General features: G+C 39.0%; 1 protein-coding gene across 1 annotated transcript in view; it reads right to left on the minus strand.

Moving 5' to 3' along the window:
• Window positions 1–317: 317 nt before the first annotated feature.
• syndig1l (synapse differentiation inducing 1-like) overlaps window positions 318–24935 on the minus strand; it is a 48942-nt gene continuing 24324 nt past the window's right edge. Inside the window, exons 3-4 of the mRNA XM_038726068.1 lie at window positions 16444–16581; window positions 318–3186 (exon numbers count right to left, since the gene is read on the minus strand). Coding sequence (XP_038581996.1) covers window positions 3028–3186; window positions 16444–16581 — 297 coding nt within the window. The 3' untranslated portion in view covers window positions 318–3027. The remainder of the gene's footprint in view (window positions 3187–16443; window positions 16582–24935) is intronic.

Consider the following 24935-nt stretch of genomic DNA (forward strand, 5'->3'; position numbering starts at 1 on the left):
ACCTGTGTTGTTCAGTGTGTCAAACGTTGAGCTGAGTGCAGCTCTGTATTTATGTTCAACAGCCATGATGTTGACAGCACAAAGAAAGGTGTACTTTACTGCACGCAGCTATGAGAACACTGCAGCTACAAATTTCAGAGCCGCTCCTCCGTCTCTTTCTGGCAAAACCACCTACACTCCATGACTCAGTCTGTATTTGCTTTTGCTTTAAGGACAACTCAAGCATCTCAATTACTCAGACAGTTCTTTGTGGAAGGTTTTCTGGATATGAATCTGACTATAGAACTTATTATTATATAAACCACAAAGAAAAACAATTTTTGCTTTTAAGAAAGGCCATCCTTCCTTTCTGATTTATTTGTCATTACATTTGAACATGTCTTTATTTGCACTATGTACATGTTGCCTTCACATAAGATAGGAAAGAAATCCCCCAAACATGATTGTAATAAAAAAATGTCATCTTCTTTAATTTGGCTTAAAAGCACGACACAAAGAGAGCGCTATCACCCTGGCATTGAGGAATGAAAATAACAGCATTGAAACCCACCCCACATACTGTTGTAACATATTGCACAATACCAGGTTGCCAAAGAAGCCAGATAAAACCACATCATTTGAATGATACGCTACATAACACAAAGCATGTTCATCACTATCAGCAATAACATTTTCTCCAAGAGATGAAAGCAAACGTACGGAGTCTTTCAGTTTAGTTACAGTGATGGTCATGATGTGTGCGTACACTGACGTGGAATCAGTAGCTCATGAGTTACCAGTGGAACAGGTGGTGGGAGGGGATCAGAGGTTATAAGGCCAAACATTTACAGTGTAACCACCAGCTTTTCAGATGACCAGAAACTCAATGAAGTGAATCTTAGGGCTCCAAACAAATACCTAGAAATCAATTGGCATTCAGTTTATCGATAGGCCTCGCTGACTGGCTTTAATTACAATACAACTGGGTGTTTACTCATACAGGAAGCCAAAAATAAAATTCTAAGAAAAGCTAGGAGTCTTAGCTGCAGTTTTATCTAAGCAAAGCACACTGGAAAATTCCCCTCGTGGAGAACATGGGCAATATTCACTCTTCATTAGCACAACAGAACTGACTTACATGTTTCTTTTAAAATGCAGAGCTGAGGATGTGTAAATGGATTGTTTACTTGCAAGGTTTGACAGCAACCAGCAATGCCAAAAGTGGCTTATTAATGAAATGAATGTGGTTGTGCTATATTAGGGCTATGCTCTAGAGAGTACACATTCCTTTAGAAAAAGCCATTATGGGGAGCTAATTATGCACCATAAATGTCAGGTATGACAAATGCAGGACTTGTGCAGGGAAACTGAGTGTATAATGTCACCTCTTGAGGCTTCACTACTCAAACTAGCATCTGCCTGACATATAATCTATGGTACAAAAACACAAACTAAAATCTTAAGTTATTAATAAGCCCTTCATACAAAGAGAATATGTCTGTTCAGTGTCTGTTTTTCAAACTGAGTAAGAATTCTTGAAATTGTGAGAAAGGGACAAATTGAAATGTCTCAATGGTTTATTATACTAAAACGCCCTCTGTTTTAATTGCCGGATTAAGGAATGTGAGTTAAAGTATGGCACAAAATATAAGCCCCTTCACAGCCTAATCAATTTTAATTTAAGCTTTTTTTATGATCTGACAAAAACATGTTCAAAATCCAATCAATCATGCATAGCAGTATACTGCTGGCACAGCTAAAGTCATGCAGAGAATAACTGATCACGGCTAAATTCAAATCTGCGAGACTGTGAGGATATGGAAGGCCTGCCTTTTAATGACATTATCTACCTGATTTATAACTTCCTCACCCATTGTGAGTGGCTGATTTATTTCACATTGTGTTACCAGATGCAGCGTTTTTGGGAGTCACTGTACATAGTTTCCCCCAGAATTTCTGACCATCTGGCCACCTCACATCTCTGCTTTATATCAAAGGCTTTAAATGAACATTGCTTAAAGCGAGATTAATCAAGGTGCCTTTAGACAGCAGGGAACACAAAAAGACAAACATAAAAACAAAGCACATTTGCACGTGCGCAGGCAAACCATATCTGGCATGAACAGATTTCGTTAGATGTCATGGCATGTCTTTGATGGATGGACACCTTCTCAGAGGTAAAAATCAGGCCTGAGGCGCCGCTCAGATTCTTGTTATTCATGCCGGTGTTTATTGTTGAATAAGAAAAGAAACAGCCTCTGATCGTATTTGATTGTTTTTTCCCCCTCTCAGACGTTTATTGTTCATTGATAGAAGTTATCGTCAGTAGTTCTATATTTTTTTTAAAGCATTCTCCGGAAATGAAAGCCATCCTTTGTCATGCTTTCAGAATCTGCGAGTGTGGTCATACACTGTGAGCCAGTCAGCCCAGAGACAAATGCAGTCTTGCTGTTTGAGTTGATGAGAAAAGCTCACTATCTATTAAAGACAGTCCAGGGTGGCAAACTGAGATGACAGGAGGAGACAGAAAGGATCCAATTTTAAATGCATCTCAAATAACAGCAACAGCAGGTTAGTTTTAGAGTGATCTTGTGTTGGTTTCTAACCCTTCTCAACCTCTGCTCTTTAATAACTCCTTCAGTTCAAGGACTTTTCGTCTTAGTCTTTCCACCTCCGTGTTTCTGTAGGGGTCTTGGAAGTTAAAAACTAGCCAAAAGAGGATGAAGCCAACAGGTGTTTAAGTCAATGGGATGCAAACTGGACTCCAACATGGAATACTTCCATTACTCATACCCTCTCCCTCTCTCAACAACAACCAAATTCCCCATCTTCTCATTCCCCTGCTTGACCTATCTGCAGTCACTGTGGCTAATCTTGGCTGACAGAGGGCCTGTAGGGAGAGAAAGCTGGAAAGAAAGGAAGGTGGAGGGAAAAACTGTACATCCCCGAAAAACTTTCCTTCGAAGTCTGCCGGAGCAATGCTGTTCCCAAGAGGGGGTTATTCTCCTCTTGGGTTCCCCGGAGGAGTGTGGAGGGAAGGTGCGGCTGCTATATGTGTCCTGGTTTAGATAGGTAGGCAATGAGAGCTACCACCACCCCCACATACACACCGGTGCCTATAGTGATAGAGAGGGCAGCGAGGAACAAAGCCCGTCGGGAGGCGATGTTGGCCAGTGGGAAGTCGCCTTTGTTCACTGCCTTGGTGGTCTGGAAAGGAGAAAATGCAAGAGAAGAAGAAAGTCATTCAAAGATAGTTTTGGAGGGACCTCGAGAGAAAGAGTGACCCATTTTCAAAAGAACCATAATTACAGAGGCTGTCCATTACTTCTGTGGAGGCACAGGGGGAAAAAGGGAACGCAATTGAAGGATGGCATAACCCGTAAAAGAAATTGCAATTAGTGTGAAAATGTCAAGGACCAGAGGTGATGCTCATATCAGCTGCTAGCACTGAATGACAAATGACACACATGCAGATTTATCATAATTTCACAGAATTAAATGAAAAACTCAACAAGCATGAGGCTTTTTATACTTATTTTTCCAGACAACAACCCCCGTCAGCACGACCCAGTTACCATGTATTATTATAGGCACATATAGATCCTCTCTGTGGTGCTGTGTTTACCATTTTGCTCAAATAACAGTTGTTTTCGTAAAAACTACTGCAGTGTGAGTAACTGACCACAGCATTAAACAGTCTTTCTTGTTAAACAGCAGCTAGTCAAAGACAGTAAATATTACAGACTTCGTTCACAATCAAATAGCAGTTTTAAAATGGTAAATAAATTCTTTTGCCCTCGGACGTGACTGTCTGCACAAAATGTACTGATGTTACAATAGGTTTGGCTCCATAAAAACCTACAATAATATGTTTTTATTTATATCCTGTGAGCCGTATGAACTACAAACCTCAAAAACAACACTAGAATCAGGCTCGTCAAGACCCAAGTCCTTATGTTTTCAATCTCGACTTGTTATGTTAGCAGCCCTTTGCACTGCCGTCTCCATCCTCTGACGACTCATTAGAGATTAAAAATGGTCAGTACTTCAAAAAGGCACAGAGCCACATCTTGTTTAATCACATTGCGATAATATTGCAAATGCAATTAATCGTACAGCCCTAAATGATAACGTAATGTTTTTATCAGTTTGAAGTTGAAGTAATCCATGCTTGTTACATGATAAGGTTACACGACTGCATTTAGCCGATGTGATACATTGGCGTTAGCTCGCCCCAGCAAGCAATTTCACGGTTAAAAGACGTCTAATAGACGTCTAAACAGAGCCCAGATGTCTAGGCTAAAACAGGGCTGAATTTGGGCTGTCAGTGAAAAGTTAATAGACGTCTAACCACAGCCCAAGAATAGACCAAATACACAGCTTTTGAATGACTACATATCTACCTCTAATAGACAATAGAATTGTGGCTAAAGGATTGTTTTTACTCAAACAAAACAGGTTCTCACAAATGGTAATCTGTCCAAACAAATTAAATATAAAGATTTTATTAAGAAAAAGGATTACAACGTAGACAACTTAAGATAATACAACATGATGAAAATATAAAGGAATTATTGCTAAAATATTATAAATACAAAACAGTTCATATATATACTGTATATGAAAATACAAACAATTTTAACAACATGCGGTAATAAAAACATAAATAATGATAAAATAAATTGGTTGGCTACATCCAAATCTAGATCTTCATCTAAGCTGCTACTTGATGCAGGAAGAGCATCAGATGGGTCTCTCAGTTGGCGCCAGTCTCTCGGGTAAATGGGATCCATAACTGTTGAATATGTAAGAATATGAATATAAGTAAACATTATAATTTAACTATGTTGACTGTTTCCCCATAAGACATGACTATCATCAAATGATTTTAAATGAAAACAAACAGTATAATTATAATTAATAATATATATAATTCTAATTATTATTCTAATGAAGGTTAATAAAAATAATTTATAACGTTTTTTTCTTTTTAATTTAAAAGTATTTATTACTGACCCATTTATCTTTATATATGGAATATATAAAGATACTTGAACACGACACATGTTTAAGCCATGTTGCATTAGTACAACCAAATAGAGAAAGTTGCTTTTATTCTTTTGAGAGAGCTATGTGCGGTGAATGTAAGTGTTCTGTTCTGAATATTTATTGTTGTCTTTGCTGACTGTATGCTGGAGAATTTGCAATAAATATTTAGTGTCAAAAGTCAAAAACTCATATTTTCATATCATAATGATCTAGTGAGAATACAATAGGTTACAAATTACAATAGGTAAGGTTGTACATGTTTTATGTTCACCCCTTCTGAATTCAGATAATATAGAGTTTGTAAGGCATGAGGAAACCTGTGGGTATCATGGAGTAACGTTAAGTTACACTTGCATGCAGCATGTTAAGCTAACCACAACGTGCCTTACACTGTTACCCGCTTAAATGTCCCGGTTCCTACACGTTAACATATAATGTAGATAAATAATGAAGACATGTCAAACAAAGACACAGATACTTACAAGACCAAAGTAAATGTCCTTTTGCATCCAGTGTTTGCAGTAGTGATGTGTCCGTCCATATCGAGGCTTCGAAGCGTGTGTCGAGTAATACAGGATGATTTTTGTGAAGCGTGTATCGAAGCTTGTGTTGATGATGTAGCCTATGTGGTGACGTTCGAAGACTTGCGAGCTGGCCGTACGTGACCGATTCAGATGCTGGTACACCCCAAAGACCGCACACCCAAACACAAGAAAAGCAATCTAGTGTATGCGGTCCAATGCAGTGAGGAATGCACAGACCTGTATATTGGGGAGACTAAACAACCACTACACAAACGCATGGCTCAACACAGAAGGGCCAACTCCTCAGGTCAAGACTCTGCAGTCTACTTACATCTGAAGGACAGAGGACACTCGTTTGAGGACCACCAGGTGCACATTTTAGACAGAGAAGATGGATGGTTTGAAAGAGGTGTCAAGGAAGCCATCTACACCAGGGTTGAGAAGCCGTCATTGAACAGGGGAGGGGGTCTACGCCACCACTTATCCCCCACTTACAATGCTGTCCTTTCATCACTTCCCAGGAAACTAAACAAACGTAACCTATTGGCCTCAGGTGAAGAACCAGCGATGGTCGTTCAGTCTTGGCCACAGGCAGTCTTAACGACTGTAACGACTGTCGTCACAGCAACAAGGAACACTAACGAACCAGCGGTATCGATGACCCGGGCCAACGACCCCACTGAGGTTAAATAGCTGAGTTTCCCTGCCAGTCAGTCAGAACTGAAGAAGTCCTTTGGATGAGGGACGAAACGTCTTCCAGTATCTTCAACCAAGTCCAGTTGCCCTTGATTTTAACCTTCGTTGGATAACTATGACCTGGAAGACTGAGAATCTTCATAGACATTCAGGAGATGGTTTGCGGGGTTGGCGTGCGATTCGAAAGGAGCAGCAAAATGCAACGGACCCTCTTGAACATTTTGTGGACTTTTGATCTTGAACACAATTAGATTTTATCTACAGCTCATTTTAAATGACTAAAAAAGTTTATCAACTTATGTCAGAATTGCTTTGATCAAATAAATTCAAAAATTGTGATGAAACAGAGGAAAAGAAAGTGTTGACATTTTGTGGCGTTGGTAAGAATTAAACTCTTACCCCATATTACCATAATAATAATTTTCTAAAGCAGGTAAAATCATCTCCAAAAAAGAAACCGCCTGAAGCACTGTGGAAGGGTTATTTTTAAATAAAGATGAATAAAATGTTTTCTCTATTATCTAAAGTCACAAACCAAGTTATCATAACCCTCTCCCTTATTTCCACTTTCCTTCTGACACCTTATTAAAAAGCTAATCAGTCATGTATTGGCATCACTAACATCATTCATTAATTTATTCAATTCAAAGCTTCACACACCAAAGCCATGTTGCCGTTATAATCACTGCCTGTTTTACATTTATTGTCCACTTGATAGCATAGTAGAGAAAATGAAGCACCGTGAAGCTTCGGCCCATGAGTGAACCAATTGGATGCATAAAGCTTCATCTCGCCATCACTAGTTTGCAGTAAACTCTCGCCCTTTGCTCACTGAAAGGCCGAAATCGTAACGTATCCCTCGTTTAAAAATGGCGGATGTCTTTATCACGAGATCTGGTCGTCCCTGTCCCCGATGTCTAACTTTCAAGTCTTGCGTTGCCAGTAGTCATGTCAGTAGGGCTACAGCACACTAGAATAGAATAAGCAATTTTATTTGCAGTGATTTCCCTATTAAGGAAATAATATAGAATATCTAAGTAAAAACGAGTCTTGGAGAGAGTATAACATATTTATTATTTTGTTCTTCATTATTACTGTCATCCCGCACATTGGCAGAACTTGCTGCAGGATCCAGGGTGGGGATCTTCAGAAGATATCCCCTGCAGCTCACCTCTTCCAACGTACCCTGTGTTTATAAAAACTGAACAAAATCATACTCTTGATCTGCTCTCATAGAGTGTTTAGATTTGTTTGTTTCAGACAAACTTTTTTGTTAACAACAAGTGACTTGCTCAGCACAGTACGCTGTGCCCTATGCATGTGTTATTTAAAAAAAAGCTAAAATCAAAGAAAGAAAGCACTAAAGTCTGTTATAATAAATTGCTATAGATAACAAGTTAGTGTTGAACTATTCGCTAACAAACGTCTAATTGAAACTGTTGCAGTTTAAAGCGTTAAAGTCATCGCAGGTTTCATCAAATACGTTAACGTCAGGGACACAACAATAACACCCAGAAATCTGCAAAGTATATCTATAGCCAAAATCGTAATTTAAGAGTTTATACATTTTTAATTGATGGAATGAACTCACCCATAACTCCGACACTTTTTCCTTCTGCTGCTGCTTCTTCTCTTGATTAAGACCCGATTGCAAACAACATTTAGGTGCATACTGCCATCTACTGTACAGGAGTGTGTAACATACACATAATTTGCGATTTCCATTTTGACACTTGAAACTACGTTTAAAACAATCTTTCGACCAGATATATATATAATAGCATTATAATAGCACTATCATTAGCATGACAGTCTTCATTTATCAGTTCAAAAACACCAAAGAACGAGGTAGAAATAGGGAACAAGACGCAAACATTTATTTTGAAATGTAGATACTAGCGGAGCAGTAGATGTAGACTTTTATCTTGCAAACAAACACTTTCAGTGTTAATCACCAATACGCATTGTGTGTGTTTAAATATTTGTGAATATAAGTGTATAAACACCAATGATGTTTATATTGCTTAATAACAACTAATTTTAAATAGAAATAGACAGTCGCAATTATACTAATACTTGCTAGGAGGGAAATGCAAAGAAGAGAGATGCCTTTTTTGATGTATGGTTTTCATTCAAATAGCTGAATAGGGGTCAGCACTGAAACAGAAATTACACATACAGACAACAGTAGAAAGTGTTACAGTGGCATTGTTAGGACTTTGTATTTGCTTTTCCATTTTCCATCTCCTTTGTCTAGCCCTAAACTAATTTCTGTTCTATTTTACTCCAAATGCCATCGCATATTAATCTTTTTGTACTTCAGTTCAACATGTTACAGGAATCACAACCATAATTTATTTTACCCATAATAATACATTGATCACACTATTGTGCTGAATGTTTGCTAGCACAGTTAGAAAAGCAGCGTGTGAGTGTGTGAAATGACCTTTATTATTCTGTTGAATTCATTCTAATGTAAATGGGGCTGATGTGGGATGTGTGTGAATGTGATGAAGCTGGCATCAGCGTCACTACCTCCAACAAGGCCACGGTCATCTTTTATAAGAGGTGACTCTTCTTATTCATGACTGAGGCTAAGAGGGATGGTGACTGCCAGTTAGATGGTTAGATGCAGCGTCTGCAGTGATTTTTTTATCCAACTGTGGCAATGAATAGAAAACTAAAAATCAAACCACGGCTTTACACAAATCCTTGTTTTGACCTTTGCTCACAAGCTCTCAGACTGTGGATAAGCGTGGCTGAAATTTGCTTTTTTTGGAGGATGCCTAACCTTACTGATCATAACAGAATGAGAAGCTTAGAAATCTGGGAGTACTTTGGAATTGGGCCACTGCTTTTCCTCATTGACAGGAGCCAGCTGGTTCAGGTAGCTGGCCCCTGTGGTGCCAAAGCTTTATCAGCTTTGGTCCTCTTCATGGCTTACTGAAGGGAGAGCGACTAAAACTCCTTGCTGGAGCTCATCGAAATCACTTGAGGAGCTGAAAGATGATACCCAGATAACCAGCTAAAAAACTTATGGATTGACATTAATGTATTAGAAGGGTAATTTTGATCAACTCCTTTATTTGCTACACGAAAGTTGTGATAAATAGGAGTGTGATCTATACATTGTACATAGAATTATGAAAAATACTGTTTATTCACAGCCTCTGCCCATCTACACTACAGAGCCAGTGCAGCCGCCCTGGATAGCCAACTCTCATCTAGACTCTGTTAGTCCCTGTTCCCTGCTGGCAATTTCTCAGCAAGTCAATTAAGTGAGACAGATGCATATTACATTTGTCAAAATGTGTGGTGTGTGAAGCCTGGATTTTGCCAATAAAATCAGAATAATAAATCAGAGATCACCTATATCACAGCTAAGTAAAGCAACTGCAGAAAGGATACCTGCTAATTAGAGTCTGTCTTTCCTGCATTTGTTCAGGAAGCAGAACTGCATAATGGATACTGACTCAAGTGAAGAAGCAAGTTCATGATTGCAACGTTGCATGTCACCATGTTAAGGCTGTCTTTGCGAAGGAAGACATTTAGGTTGATCAGGTTTGTAAAACTGAATCCTTCATTTTTCTCTGCGGACAACAACGCAGTTAGAAATAATGATTCCCCTTGTGCATCAGCCAGCTTTGCATCTCACAGCACCTTTATCTGCAGAATAATGAATAAATAATTAATATAAAAAAATTATATTTACAATTCATCAGTGATGGTTGTTAATACTTAAAAAAAACTACACATGAGGTCGTTCCACTATGCACCATGTGTTTCATTAGTGCCAAGGAGGTTTTAGAAGACAATGCCTAATAGTCCAAGACAAAGAGAAGCAGATGAGAGCCAGAGAGAAAGACTCTTTAGACAAACGCCTCCAAAGGTCAGGAAACAAATTAGGACAAAGGACATGTATTCAAGGCAGGTCTTTTAGCTTCCATGTCAATACAGTAATTATTGAAACAAAAGCTCCGCTATGGAGGCCTTATGGGAAATTAGGTTGGAGTTTGCTTTCAAAACGAGACAGAGCACATTCTCTCTTTGAGGTCTCTTGGAGGAGAGAATCCTGAAAATAGTCATAATGTGACGGACATGATGTGTAGGACAGTTTATTTCTCTCCGTCTCTGGCGGAGGTGGGTAGAGTAGTCCAAAACTGTACTGAAGTTGCTTTGCAATCAAAATAACTACTTGAGTAAGAGTACACAAGTATTTACAAAAAAATTCTTAAGTAGTGAGTTACTTAGTGAGTAACTTAAGAAAAAAAAACAATGCTCCTAGTCTTTTATTTGATGTGGATGTGACTGGAATTATTTCAGATAGACTTCCTCAGGTAAAGGCAAAGAAGTGAACATACACTTTTTATTTATTTGTGATGAAATGACAAGTCACCATCACCTGATTAGATAACTTGCCAAATTTACACCAGGACAATTTCCCCCAAAATATTGCATTAATATTACTCCAATAAGTAAAGTAAAAAATAATGAGATAATTTCTATGATGTTTCATAATTTATTGCCTATAAAATAAAGGTGTGTTCACTTCTTCACATTTACCTGAGGAAGATCATCTCTGGTTGAAACATTACATCAGTCACATCCACATGAAATAAGAGTAACTTATCTTTTTTTGTGTGTGCATAATTTGGTCTGTCTTCATCAAGCTACACCAATAAGCATGACTAGTCAAATATGGACTGCTCGTACACTATTTGCTTGAATATTTATATTAAGGCGGAAGGCAGAGGTGTTTTTAAGCATGATATATTGTGTATAGCTGTTTATTATTAAACATATTAGCATGTCAGCACTGTGTTGCCTACTGACTTCACAAGCGAAACCCGCTGGCCAAAATGGTATCATCCCAAGACTCACAAAGCGTTGGTATCGGATGCCCTGGGAAGAGACGGGGCTGGTATGCTAAATTTGAATTTGCAGCCTAAATATTAACTGCTAGTGCCATTTGAAAGCCATACTACCATGCTGTTGTTTCAGCCATTATTCTGTTCAAACAGAGTCATGTGGATGCTTGACTATGGTAAATAAATAAATAAATAAATAAGTAGCAAAGTAGCGCGATGAATGTATCCAAATGTAGCGGAGTAAAAGTAATGATTTTTCTCTTAAAAACTACTCAAGTGATAGTAAAAGTATGATGCATTAAAGCTACTCTGACAAGTAAAATTTACTCAAAACAGTTACTCGAATACACGTAATGGACTAAATGTAAGTTGTTACTACCCACCTCTGGTCACTGCCAGGAAGGGCACACGCTTGTTATTTCATTTGTCAAGTGAAAGCATTTGTTAAATACTGTAATTTACTTATCAAGCGTTGTCTCCACTTTACACAAACAGTTCAACCAAAGCATGCTGTGGTTCTCCCCGAGGAACATGATAATATAAAATTAGGGCTGGGCACGTTAACATGTTATTAACGCGTTAACGCATTAATCAATTAAATTATTTTATGGCACATTAACACAGTTAAAAAAATATATTGATATTTTGAAAGTCCGTTGCTCACTGGCCCTGAATACACAAACAGTCAAAACATGGGTCACAGGAGGGGCGGGATGTTGATCAGCCTGCAAATCACCTACCCAAACAAGTGGGAGAAGAAGACAACACTCCATGAGTAAATGGCAGGCGCTCTATTGACGGTAACCATGGCAACGGCTTATGTGCGCTACACAGCTGTAGCCTATTTAACTTAAGTTAAAATTATAGGCTACATAAATTTACATGATAGGCCTATATCTAGTTTTGCGGGGATGGTCTGCCATGTGAATTCCCTCCTGTTGATATCCTGATAACTATTTAGATTTTGGAAACTCACAAACAGCGAAGATCAGTCTCTCTTCCAATGATTTGTGCTGCAGATCACGTACAAAAAGTTCAAGACAATTCAACTTGTCAGCGGTCGGTCGTGTGCGTGAGGCGAGCACCACCGCGACCCACTTGTCGCTACACCTTGTTCGACCACTTCACCTCACTCTAACAGGGGCACTTGCTACTGAACAGAGACCGTTTCTGCTGCTCCCGGATAAAAGAAAAATGTTTCTGCTGATACCTGTTAAGAAAACCCCCCAAGAAAACTGGACTCTGATGGTAACTTGTTTTAACAAGCTAGATAAAAGGTAAAGCCCTGGCAGTGGCAAATAGCTTTGCTTTAATATTTGATTTGATTACATTAATGTTTAAGTTGAGATTTACAAGAAATATTTTATTGCTACTGTGAAAGGGAATACTGCTGCTAAAAAGCACATTATTTGTTTAAAGTGTTTGCAAATCACATGTTATTGCACTTTTGTGTATATAGCAGTACATTTAAATTAAAATGGCGCAATACACTACTTTAGAATTCATTATTCAATTTTGCGCATAACAATGCAATTAATTGCGATTATAGTCATTGCCCAGCACTATATAAAATATAATAATTATATAATGTGGACAATAGATGAGTACAGTAGGTTGAAAGTGTGTGTGCCCTCTTCTCTGTATAATGTACTGTATATGTCAATGTGAGGATTTTTCCTTGAATCCCCTTGAGAGGGTAATGGTTAGAAGCACTGAGGCTTTATCTCCACAACTTTGACAAAATGATTGAAATGTGGTGTCATAGAAAAAAGATAACATCTGAGACTTCGCTGCATGGAGACTTATATTGCGATGCGCTCTCATAAGTCAATTCCACAACCTAAACAGGTTTTTCTTCCAAATAAACAACAGACAAAGGCCCGCATCTCTCTCTTTCTCTCTCCCAGTCTCTGGATCTGTCTCTCCCCCACACAGGCACATATGTGAATACATAAACTGTTTTGCAATAATTAGCTCATTCATTTTCATCCATTATGATGACTTGTATGCCCTAAGATAACTTCACCGGAGTCTTATTTGCATAATCGTGAAAGGAATCGCTGCGGCTCTTCAACTCTGCACTTCCCAGCACAGATGTCTCAGAGCTGAGAGAAACATTTATCAGCATCTCCAAACAAAACACTCACCCTATTAGTGGCAATAATTGAAACTCAATTCCGCTTCCCAATCAAATGCTCCAAGCTAATTTCCCCCACACATTCGTGGTATTTTAGTCATTATCAGATGTGTGTGTGGGTGGTTAACGCTGAATCCTGAAACTGTAAAGCACTATTTATCATAAAGACGTTACACAGAATGAAATATGTAGTCTTTGGCAAATAGGATGAGTAATGTAAAGCAATAGACGAATGCATGTCTGCTTCTGTGTGTGAGTGTGTGTGTTTGCCCTCGCTTTGGGAAGCCATGCAGCGGCTCTCTCTGTTTGACTAGGTCTGACCTTCCAGTGGGGCAAAAACAAAAACACTATTGATCTGCAGTCCACAGACTCTATTATGGACCCTAACATGTTTGTTTGTAAAATGTCCTCGGAGTCAGTGACGGAGCTGATGTGCTATAATTTCTAAACTCCTCTCCTCAGCTCATTCTTTCGCCCTTGCCTTATCCCATAATGCAACTGCTTCCACGGCCCTACAAAGGCAGAGAACAGAAACGACACAAACTATGAAAAAGTGTTAGATTATTTATGAGAATTTATGAACGATTCTCTGTCAAAATCAGCTGTTTGCGGCCTGCAGCTCTCTCTCTCTCTCTCTCTCTCTTCTCTCTCTCTCTCTTCGTCAGTTCCCTTCTGTGTGGATTGCTCCTAAATTTTATATTTCATAATGTTAAACAAGTGACAGGCGGTCAGATTCGGAACATGTTGACCGAATAGGTATTTACTGTATAAACTCTTCTCTCAGTACAGATGGTACAGTAGCATAGACGTTTACACAGATCATCAAATTACAGACCGTATTCAGCTAAAAACTTACAACATCCTCATGCTAACTGCGACAGAGTGAATTAATTTAGTTAGGGGCTCCCTGAACTATCAAATGAAACTGAAAGACCAGTGAAGTGAAGTTATTGAGCTATAAAATGATGCGATCCCAGACTCCCACCATATCTTTTCCTGACAGCTCTTCTGGACGGCACCTTCTAAAGAAGGGAGATTGGCAGAAAAACCATCCATCCCTAAACACGGCCATCACTTCCCATAATTACCAGGAAGAATCAAATTAGCTCCTGACAAGATAATTCACTGACTGCCTTAATCTGCCTCGGACTACTCGCGCCCACAGATAAGACAGCTAAATGTTTGAGCGTTTGATAAGAATTTATAGTCAAAGGCGGAACAATTTACTGAAAAGCTTTTCTCTCTCAGGATGTGTGTGTGTACAGTGTTTACATGTACCGTTAAACAGACGCTGCATGCATATATATGTGTGTGTGTGTGTGTGTGTGTGTGTGTGTGTGTGTGTGTGTGTGTGTGTGTGTTTGTGTGTGGCAGCTACTGATGGCTGCTGATGGCCTTTTCAAGTTGATCTAGCACATCAGAGAAACAGAACTGATTAGAAGCAAGACAAGTAGCGATCCCTTTGCTCTTTGTTTGACTGACACACCATCACCGAAGTGGTCTCCTGCGGATTTGAAAAGAGGGAGGAAGGGGTTGGAATCCATTAGACAACCATTATGTGCGGCTAAAGAACACATTGGCAAAAGCTTCAAAAGTAACATTGTTGCCTCATCACACCTTGACAGATCGCACTCTAAAATCACCTCATTCTCTTTGGAAATAACAGCTGTCTTTACAGTTGATACTAATGTGTCTTTATATCTTTACATCAAAGTCAATATCTCTGGCAAGGCAATGTTATTTTCAAGGGCCTTGCCTTCGTAAAACGATAATGTTGCATGCCAATCTATTACCCATTAAGGAATTTAAAACTAAAGCTCTGGACATGATCTGATATTTTAATTGTAAAGACATTACTTTACGCTTTAATTACTTGTTTAATGAAATGTATGGGGTTGATTGTTCTTATGTAGTATGTATGATGCTTTGGCAATATTGTTGTTACACATTCATGCCAATAAAGCTAATTTGAATTAGAAAAATTTGAATTTGAATTTGACTGTTCTTTGGTTTAATTCTTTGACAGTTAACATTCAAAAACAGTATATTTGTGCATGAAAGCCAGAAACATAAATATCCTAGAAATAAAGCTGCTTTTTAGATGTAGTAGTGATTTAGAGTAAGTGATTCTGCAGAAGGATTGTTGATGTTTGAACTCAACTACCAAAAAAACCCACACTCTCCCTTAATTGAGCTTAGAAGCTCCGCCCTCCACATTTAAAATCTCTGAGAGTTTTCTCCAGCTGTGAAACGCCTTCACATATAACTGCCCGGTCATATAACTTTCTCCTCTGTTTATGAGACCTGTACTCAGACCTTTTCCTCTTTTGGTGTTTCTCGGCCATTTGTCCTTCTTCACAGTGCCTGGAGTCGGGCACGTTCGGATGTGCTGGTGTATAGAACTCTCTACCACTACCCCCATCACCCCTGTGCAGGAGCACTAACTGTTGCTGATTGGCTGGAACAATGTTGTGTGGCATGGTCCACACCACTTTATTTGTTTTCCATTTAAAGAGCCAGGGCTGTGAAGGAAAACCCGAGTACACAACAAACGGAGAGCTAGCAAACCGTGAGGAAATTTTCAGTGAGTTTAACAAAAAGTATATTGGAATACAATCACTTAATTTCCCTTTAAGCATTTGTTTCTAGTATTTTCATGCATTTCTTCACACATAATCTGCTTTCCAAATTACAGCTCAAACAAGACTGTGTCTGAGAGCTTAATACGTCGGCACACCTGTAATTGGGTTCATCTTCAATCCTCTTGAAAGTGCCACTAGTTCAAAGGTCATCTCTCGTCTTAGTATTTTGAGTACCCCCTAGTTTACAGATAGAGCCTTGAAAGTGATTTATATACTCTTCCTAAAGGCTTCTTTCACTCTGTTTACAGAGCATCAAACAGTCATTACAGACTGGCCTTGAGTTATTGATGGGTAGCTCAGTAAAAAGTGGCCTTGCGTCGGCAGTTAGAGAGTCAGTCCTTTTTTTGTGTGTGATAGTCCTTAATGTTTTGGTGAGTCATATATAGAGCTGGGTGTGTGCGTGTGTGTTTGTGTGCTCGCATATCTATAAATTCATGAAAATGTGTGCAACAAACAGATGCTGCATCATTTAGCAGCATGTGTGACAGACAATAACTTTGGATGTGTGTGAATTGCATGCATGTGATTGTGTGTGTGTGTGTCCTCACCCCCTGTGAGAAATAAAATGCTGCAATCCCCAGAGGCCAGAAACAGCAGAGCATGGAGAAGATGGCCAGGCCAAGGTGGTCTCGTGGAGGGACGACTATGAAGTTGTCCTCGCTCTCACTGTCACTGGAGCAGTCTGTCTGCACAGAGAACAGCAACTCAGGTCAAAACACAAACTTGTTTTGTGGCCTGTATATGGACAAAAAGAAGTTCCTGCCCCCCCCCCCCACCCCAGCAAAAACGGATTTAATTTTTATCAATCATTAACAATGCAGGCGATTGAAATAAACAAGATTCAGGTTAGCAAAATAGCCTTTCTCGCATCAGAGCACTTTTGTTTGTTTATGTCACAACATGAAACACATTCATACAACTTCAGGTCATCCACACACTCTCTGAAGTGGCTCCAGACCCCCAGTTTGAGAACCACTGAGTTAAAGGGTAACAAGAGTAGATGAGAAGATTGATACCTCTCTCACATTTATACAGTAAAGTGAAGACTACAGCCAGCAGTCTCTTAGCTTTGTTTAGCTTAATATAAAGACTGGAAATGGGAAAGAACTGGCCTAGCTCTGTCCAAAGGCACCTCTAAAGCTCACTAATTATCATGTTATGTCTTGTTAGTTTACTGCTTACAAATGTGTGAAAATGACATGTTTTAGTTTTACGGACGTTATGTGGCCAGCCAAGAAATAGTAAAACCACAACTTGTTTTTGCACTCCTGTTTTTGTACAGATTAAACAAATGAGATATGAATTTTTATATGTCAATTAGTGAGCTTTAGTGAGGTGCTGGTAGGCTGATTTTGTTACCACGGGACAGAGCCAAGCTAGTTGTTTCCCCCGTTTGCAGTCTTTGTGCTTAGCTAAGCTTACTGGCTAATGTCATATTTAGCATACAAACATAAGAGTGGTATCAATCTTCTCATCTAGCTGTTGCCAAGAAAGTGAAGGGGCGTATTCTCTAAAAAAAACAGTAAAGACCCTCATCCTATATGCATAGTTCATATCTCCACAAACATTTGCAGCACCCGTTTGTCATAATAAGCAAATAAAAGTTGCATTGCCCTCTTTCGACTGGTTAGTGCATCCACGTTTGGAAAAGTTTGATCACTGGTGATGTAGGTGGGCAGACAGATTGAGGAAGATATCACTATAAACGATGAAAAAAATGTTCTTTACGCAGTACAACAAGCTGTGCACAGGTACAGGTTGTTTTTAAGTCGAATGGGTAGAAAAAGAATCTGTATTCATTGAAGAGGAAAAAGGCATTTGTGCAATGGGAAACAAAACATATACGAGTCACTACATGCAGGATCATTTGCTTCCACATAATGTCACAGCTCGTATTCATGGACTTTTTGTGATGGCCCATTAGTTTCTCATTAGTTTCAAGATATGCAGATTCCTACATTTTGGCATCTAAACAACAGATGGCATAAAAAAAAGTTACGGTTGAAAGTACACTTCATTTCAGATGCAAAATAGTTAGGAATCAAACACACCTCCTCCCTCAAGCTTTACGAAACTATTTCACACTCAACCCAACACTCCTCACATGGAACTGAAATGCCTTCAGCAAAAGAGCTCATACATCTGCATATTGTTTAGAGGGTTACAGATTCTCACTTCTGATTCACAGTTTTAAAATGTAAATAAAGTGGGTTTGTTACGAACACATTTGGCCAAACAACCTTTAACACACATTGTTGAGAATTTACCTTTTGCTCAATCCCTCCTCCGAACAGGAACTATCCAATCATAACTTACTAACTGTAGGCAAGCTTTGGATTTCTCTACACGTCAAAGCAGTATGCATGGAGGGTGTTGGGAGGGTAACGTCTTTTTTTGTAGTCTTTCAAAAACTTAAAAACAGGAATGCATTAAACTCTGTCTTTATCTGCTCTAACGTAATCTGCAAATGTGCAAAACGACTGGCTAGCTAGCTTACTACAGTACCTCCTGCTAAACTTGGGTTAGATACTAATACATTTGCCAAACTCATGGCTTTTCCCCATCGTTATATTGGGATTTGTTGATGCATCTCTCACGCTTACTGTCTTGGGTCCAAGCTGGGTTAGCTTAGCTGTTATCCCGGATCTCCTCCTTGGATTTTGTGTCATTTGGTCCTACTAATCTGACTGGGTGGACACAAAATGTCGTGGGCAGTGATCTTCTTATGGTCTGCTGCACTCAATCCAATCCCTGTGCTTCCTTGTCCAACATTAATGAGTGTATTTCTGTCATAGGCATATGTGCCTGAGCCCCAACCTCATTAAACCCCTTATTCCTCATATGTTCAATCATTTTCTATTGTAAAAGTGAAGCATACTACTGTTTGAAAATCCGAACAATAATGTAGTGTCCAAATCTAACCCCCGTATTGCTTGTCTAAGGCTACGTTCAGACTGCAGGCTTTAATGCTCAATTCAGACTCCAGTGAGAACTGTCCGCGGCTGAAAGTGACCCGCATGCGCAGAAGGACACAACGTCACACTCAGCACTCTGTTGTAGGCTACAGAAGTAAACAAGGAGCAACAGTGAACAGTGTTCACAACTTTCTGTCCGTTTCATTATGGTTTCTGGCACTGTATAACGCAACTGCCCCACAACTCTCTCCCACAAGTCGCATCAATTCCGACCTGAGTATCCAAACTCAGGTCACATTTAAAAAGATCCAGTCTGTATCGGATTTGGACCACATATGAAAGTGGTCCAAATCACATATGAGCAAAAAAAATGGGATTTGGGTCCTGCAGTCTGAATGAAGCTTAAGTATGTTTGTTTGTGTAAGCATCCAAACAATTAAATGTTATTATTATTTTATTGTTTTTACATTTTATTTTTAATTCCATGCTGCACTTAAATACAGAAACAATGCTGTTCCCCTGTCACAATATACACATCATGTCATGGAATAACAACTGGTGAGGGTGCTAAAGTTATGCCTTTAGCCTCAGTCCTTTAGCATTTTATCATGGATGCTGCCATTTAGTAACTTTATATATTTATAAACCTTTTACACGGTTCTCATTTAAAAATGTGTCAGATGGAAACACTGAAAAGTCAGCTGAAGACAGACTTCTCAGTTGGCTTAAGGAGTGTAAGTATTAACATTAGCTTACATTATCTTGCTACACTTATAAAATCTGCGAGCAAGAGTCATAATTTTAGCCGACAAAATGAGAAGCCTGCTTTTCTCTGTGGAATTGAAGACCCATTTATGTGAAATCTGCTACTGGTATCACTGTAAAATGTGCAGTGCGAGAATGGAAAGCTTGGCAGGCGTAGCAACAGTAACAGTCTCCGTTTTATTATTGAAGCAGTTGTTTATGTTTATTGCATAAACCACGAAAAGAGAAAGATTTTTAATTGTGGAGAGCTAAAACACTTAAGTCTTGCACTTAAAACGGACTCAAGCCTCTTTAATGGGAGGAGGCTTGATGGCCAACACCAAAATCTACCAGAAGAAATACAGTTTACACACATGTACAGCATATCTTCCTCCACAACAAGGGACAGGAAGAATAAGGACATAGATTTGTTTTGCACAGTGTCTGTAATGAAAAGAAATCACAGATTGAGGCCACAGTTTTTATATGAGACATTAAGCTGCATCCTTCACATATCATTCTGTTTGAAGGATGCTCCAGCATGAGGGTGGAACATGAGAAATAAATGAAAGAAATCAAGGCTAACAACATACTGTTGTGTCAAAGAAATTGAGTTTAATATCAAGCTGAATATTTCAATAAGATGTGGGGGATATCAGGTAAAACATTTCTCAAAAGTCAAATCATCACATTTAAGATGGTGACAAAGGAAATGCTTTCTCTTCATTTTCATTGAGCAATCTGACATTTTGCCACTATGTAATCCTTATTTTTGTAAGCATTTTCCGTGGGTTTATAAATCTTTATCCCTGCATGTGTTTGTGGTGTACCTAATGAATTTTGACTTTTATCTCAAACATTAGGATTCTAATATTACATGGATATATTTCTAAGGTAGAGACAATCTTTACAGTATTTGTGTGGCGTGTTGGCCTCAGGCCTGGCCTGGGGTCGCCCTTGTCAATGTTAGATAGATAGAGTTGTTGGTTTTCTGCTGGTGTTGATGTTCTAATAAATAAGATATTTTTGCCCAATGAAAGGGCTCATGATTCCCTTAACTCCTGAATTCAGACTTCTCTGGGTCAACTGTAAAATCCTTGTCATAGGGCATGGGAATTGTTTTACTCTTTATTGTTTTTACATTTTTTGCCATTATTATTTTAATGCTATATTGTAGGAAAACCTCTACTGAAAAAAATCATTAGTGTCTGCTTAATACAAAGGTACATTTTTGTGATGATAATAATAATTTCAAGAAACAAGGGACCTACAGACTACTCTTAACCCCTTAACACTGATGGTCGCATATTCGCATCACACCGCTTCCATTCAGACTGCAGCCGAGATAGCGTATGTGTTCCCCCAATGCCAGTTTGTGCATATTCGATATGTACCAAGGAACCTTTTGCAAGCACTGGTTTCTCATTTATGCCTGTTGTCGCTAATAATCATACCTACATAATACCTGAATTTATTTCTATTCTGTATTCTACAGACAAATCAAACATGTCCACTTAAATTAGCATTAGCTTGAAAGCAAATGAAAAAAATAAAAATAAATTTTCTTATATAATTGTAAATTCAGGCGTCAAGGGGTTAAAAACATGCAATTTGATTGTATACATTAAGAGTGATTAATTTCAATTAGCAAAACAGCAGTACAGTGGTGTTTGCTTTGTATTAAAACTTAAATTACAGTAACTTGGCAAGAGTAGTGGGAATGCATTTGCTTTGAGGGGTGAAACAGCTTTCAATTAGTTTTTAATAACATGCCGCCCGTATAGTCATGTTGCCTGATTGATGGTGGGGATTAGTGGGTGCGTGGTTGAAATGTGTGGGGGCCCAGCCCAGTTATGGTAGGGGCAACACTGGATTAATTTGATCCAAAAATAGACCTCTGGAAGACAACAAGTATATTAAATTCCAAAAGTGAGTGAGAAAGCAAAACCTTTCTAATCTGTCTCTGCAACCTCAGACAATGCCGCTCTGTGTCAAGCTGTACTTATGGATCTGTTAAAAGCTGTGAAAACAGGCCCCTGCCAAGAGGATCAATGTATTTTCATTCTCTTCATAATGCAATGCTGTGGGGGAAAAAGGTCACGACACATGAGCATAATGCAGCCTACATGCTGCATAATGTTGTTCTGCTGTCATGGCCTTAAGCAAGCGCCATGGCGCAATCTCTGCAGAGCCAGCTCTGCTCTGTGCCTTAGAGCTTACTGACAATACCTGCACAGCCTTCTGGCTGTTTGGAGAATGAAAACACACATCATCCAAGGATCCTAGCTGTTTGGTTGGCTTAGGTTACCAGGGAAGAAGGAGAGGGAAGTTCAAGAAGCAGAGAAGGTCAGGCAAGCCAACAATAGGTCTGCTGGAGTCGGTACAGTCGCGCAGACAAGAACATGCAGACCTGTCTGGATGTACAGCAAGGTTGTTAATCATAACAGGAGATCCAAAACAGATAAAAACAGGCCACCAATCCCTTTGCAAAGCTGTCTCATGGAGTGTGTGATCACACCATTATCTTTTATTTTACCTCAAATCTATGTCATCCTGAATTCAAATCACATGCTGTAAGTTACAGGTCACAAAACCAACTCCATCGCCATGACAGCCTTTGGATTTACTGAGAAGCTGCATTTGATTTAAAGTAAACAGAATATTGTTTACTAATTTTCTACCTGACTTTTAATGAGTGTCTATGTGTGTGTGTGCGCGTACATGTTCGTGTGCGTGGGGTGTCATTTGTTCACCACCTCCCCTATACTAGAAAATCCTAATGACTATGCATGCCGGTGCTGCTAGCTGCACTCAGATATGTCTTGTGGGGCGTAAATCCTGTCAACAGGAGGCAACAGGCTGACAGGTAATGAAGAGCTAATGGATGGTTTCACCCCTCTGCCATGACAGCATAACCAAGAGGAGGGCTTGTGTAATTTATTTGTAGCCAAATTGTCTCTGCAACATACAGGCCATGTGCTCCTGTCCACTTTTTTTTTTTAACCCCCTGCTCTCCATTCTTCCTGCACGGAGATTACTTTTTTTTTTTGTAGTCCTGATTTCATGTCAAGTGAATGTCCTGTACTCCCGTGTGTACTTGGAAGGCAGGTAATCATGTCAGCATGGCATGAGGGTGAACATGAATCTTTTTTCTTTTTATTTGTGAGGTGCTAACATGTCTACAAATTCAAACTAAGCACTATGGAGATGATTTACTCATGACAGTAAAATAAATAAATAAATAAATAAATAAATATAGGCTTTGCACACAGAGAACACTGCGAAAAAGACACAGTGAACACGGCAAGAACACTATTAAAGCACTGTTAGAGTACATTTGTTACATTTTAACTGCATATTTTGACTACTTTAATAAAATAACCCTACTTATTCTCAGCTCCTGTCATCATATTATTATTTTTATTATTCCCCTTTAAATAAAACAGTAACAGAAAATGTGTCTAATGCTTTTGTCTGTGCGAATATATCATAGTTTGGTTTACATTTCTCTGATATGCTTTTGAATGCAGATTCATATTATGAGAGCCACCTTCTTAAATTAGATGCCACAGGCCTCTATAGAGAAAAAGGGAGTATATAATTTCCCATTGCCATACTATACAATACATCCAAAATAGTCAGCGAGTCCATGAAAACTGTACAATCAAAGGTTGTATGCTGTAAAAAGACAGCTTTTGAATCTGAGCAATGCAGCTGCTTGCCCGAATGTACAAGAGAGGAAAAAAGAAGCTACACACAACAAACACATCACAAGTTAAAAGGCACTGGCCACACTGAATCAAATCAAAGTACCCACAGAAATGAATGCTGTCTTTTTAGCCATTTCATAAAGTAAAAGCCAGCAGTTGAGATTACACAAATTAATTGCTTTACTGTGCAGCTACACAAAGGTGAAGTATAGAAAGGTTTGGATGCAGAAAACTACTTCACAACCAAAGGGAATTCAATTACTTGGCTGAATGCATAGGCAAAGTTAATGAGCGAATGCCATTAAAGATGCAATACAGCACAAAAATGACATTTTCAGCACATTCACGATCCCACTACAGAATCAGTGTTAATGGGAAATGAAAACTATGTATGATGTTATGATTACTCTGGCAATAGTGTCAAGACACAAGTCAATAGGATCTGTGCCCTCTTAATAGTCCTCTCTCATTTAATAATATTTCTACAAAAGACGGTGCATATCTGTAAGTCGTCTGGCTTCCCTGGTCAAGTTAAGTTATTCCAGGGTAGAAGCCTCGGGGCCCCAGATGTGACTAGGGTGGTGTCTTAAGGGTTTGTTATGCATCATGCAGTGCGACAGAGTGCTACCAAAGGGGGTGGCTGGTAAAAAGAAATGCAAGCTTTACCGCACAGTTATTAAGACTGTGTGATTCACACAGTGCCTGGGCTCAGCAGCCCCATGAGGTCCCCAACACTCACGAACCTCAGAGGGACACTCAGTCACAGAGTGTGTGATCACACTGATAACAGCCTCGTCATGATACAGTCCTCTCAAACATGTATTACAGTCACAGGGGGATATACTACCTGCAGAGAATTAATGACAAAACTATTTATTATTTTTTCTTATTTATTTTCTTATTTTTGCCCTGTGGCTTCTTCTTGACAGGTGTGCAATTTAGGATGGTGAAATGAGGCTACAACAGGGAAGCACTACACTTCATGCTTAGCATGCACATCATGCTTTGTAAACAGGTGGAAGTGCATGAGCAAAACTGTGTTGCAGAGCAAAGAAATCAGGGATTAAATCTAACAAATAACAAGGAATTCTTGTCCTATGACACCAGAATCCCTCTCGTATACTCCATGTTATTAGAAAAACAGATGTTCGGGTGCACATGGCCTAACACCTCAAATAGGACTATGAAGTGCCCAGTTTTCGTCCAGCCTGGGACCCACTTTCATAATCCATGTTTACTTACATTTGCAGTAAGCAAATGCTTTAAATAGATACATATAGCAATAGTGGACAAGGAGGAGCATTGAACAAAGGAAAGAAACTCAACAACACTTCACCCAAAAGCTGCAGAAGTGACTGCATTAAACAATCTAAATATTAGCTTTAGAACTAAAGTCCAGACTCAGATTTTGAGCAGTCAATACTGACTAGCAGCCATGTACAGCATGCAAACCTCCACAAACCAAAGAGCTTAGCTATCCTTATTAGCTAGGCTCCTTGCTTGGTAATAACTTATTTGAAGGTGGGTGTCAGTGTCTCAACAGACAGTGTTAAAGAGGTCATATTATGCTCATTTTCAGGTTTAAAATCTTATTTAGTGGTTGTACCAGAACAGGTTTACATGGTTTCATTTTCAAAAAACACCATATTTTTGTCATACTGCACATTGCTG

Source organism: Micropterus salmoides, unplaced genomic scaffold (assembly GCF_014851395.1).
Source record: "Micropterus salmoides isolate LMB-PRFRI ecotype aquatic unplaced genomic scaffold, ASM1485139v1 Ms_hic_scaffold_18, whole genome shotgun sequence".
Classification (NCBI taxonomy): Eukaryota; Metazoa; Chordata; class Actinopteri; order Centrarchiformes; family Centrarchidae; genus Micropterus; species Micropterus salmoides.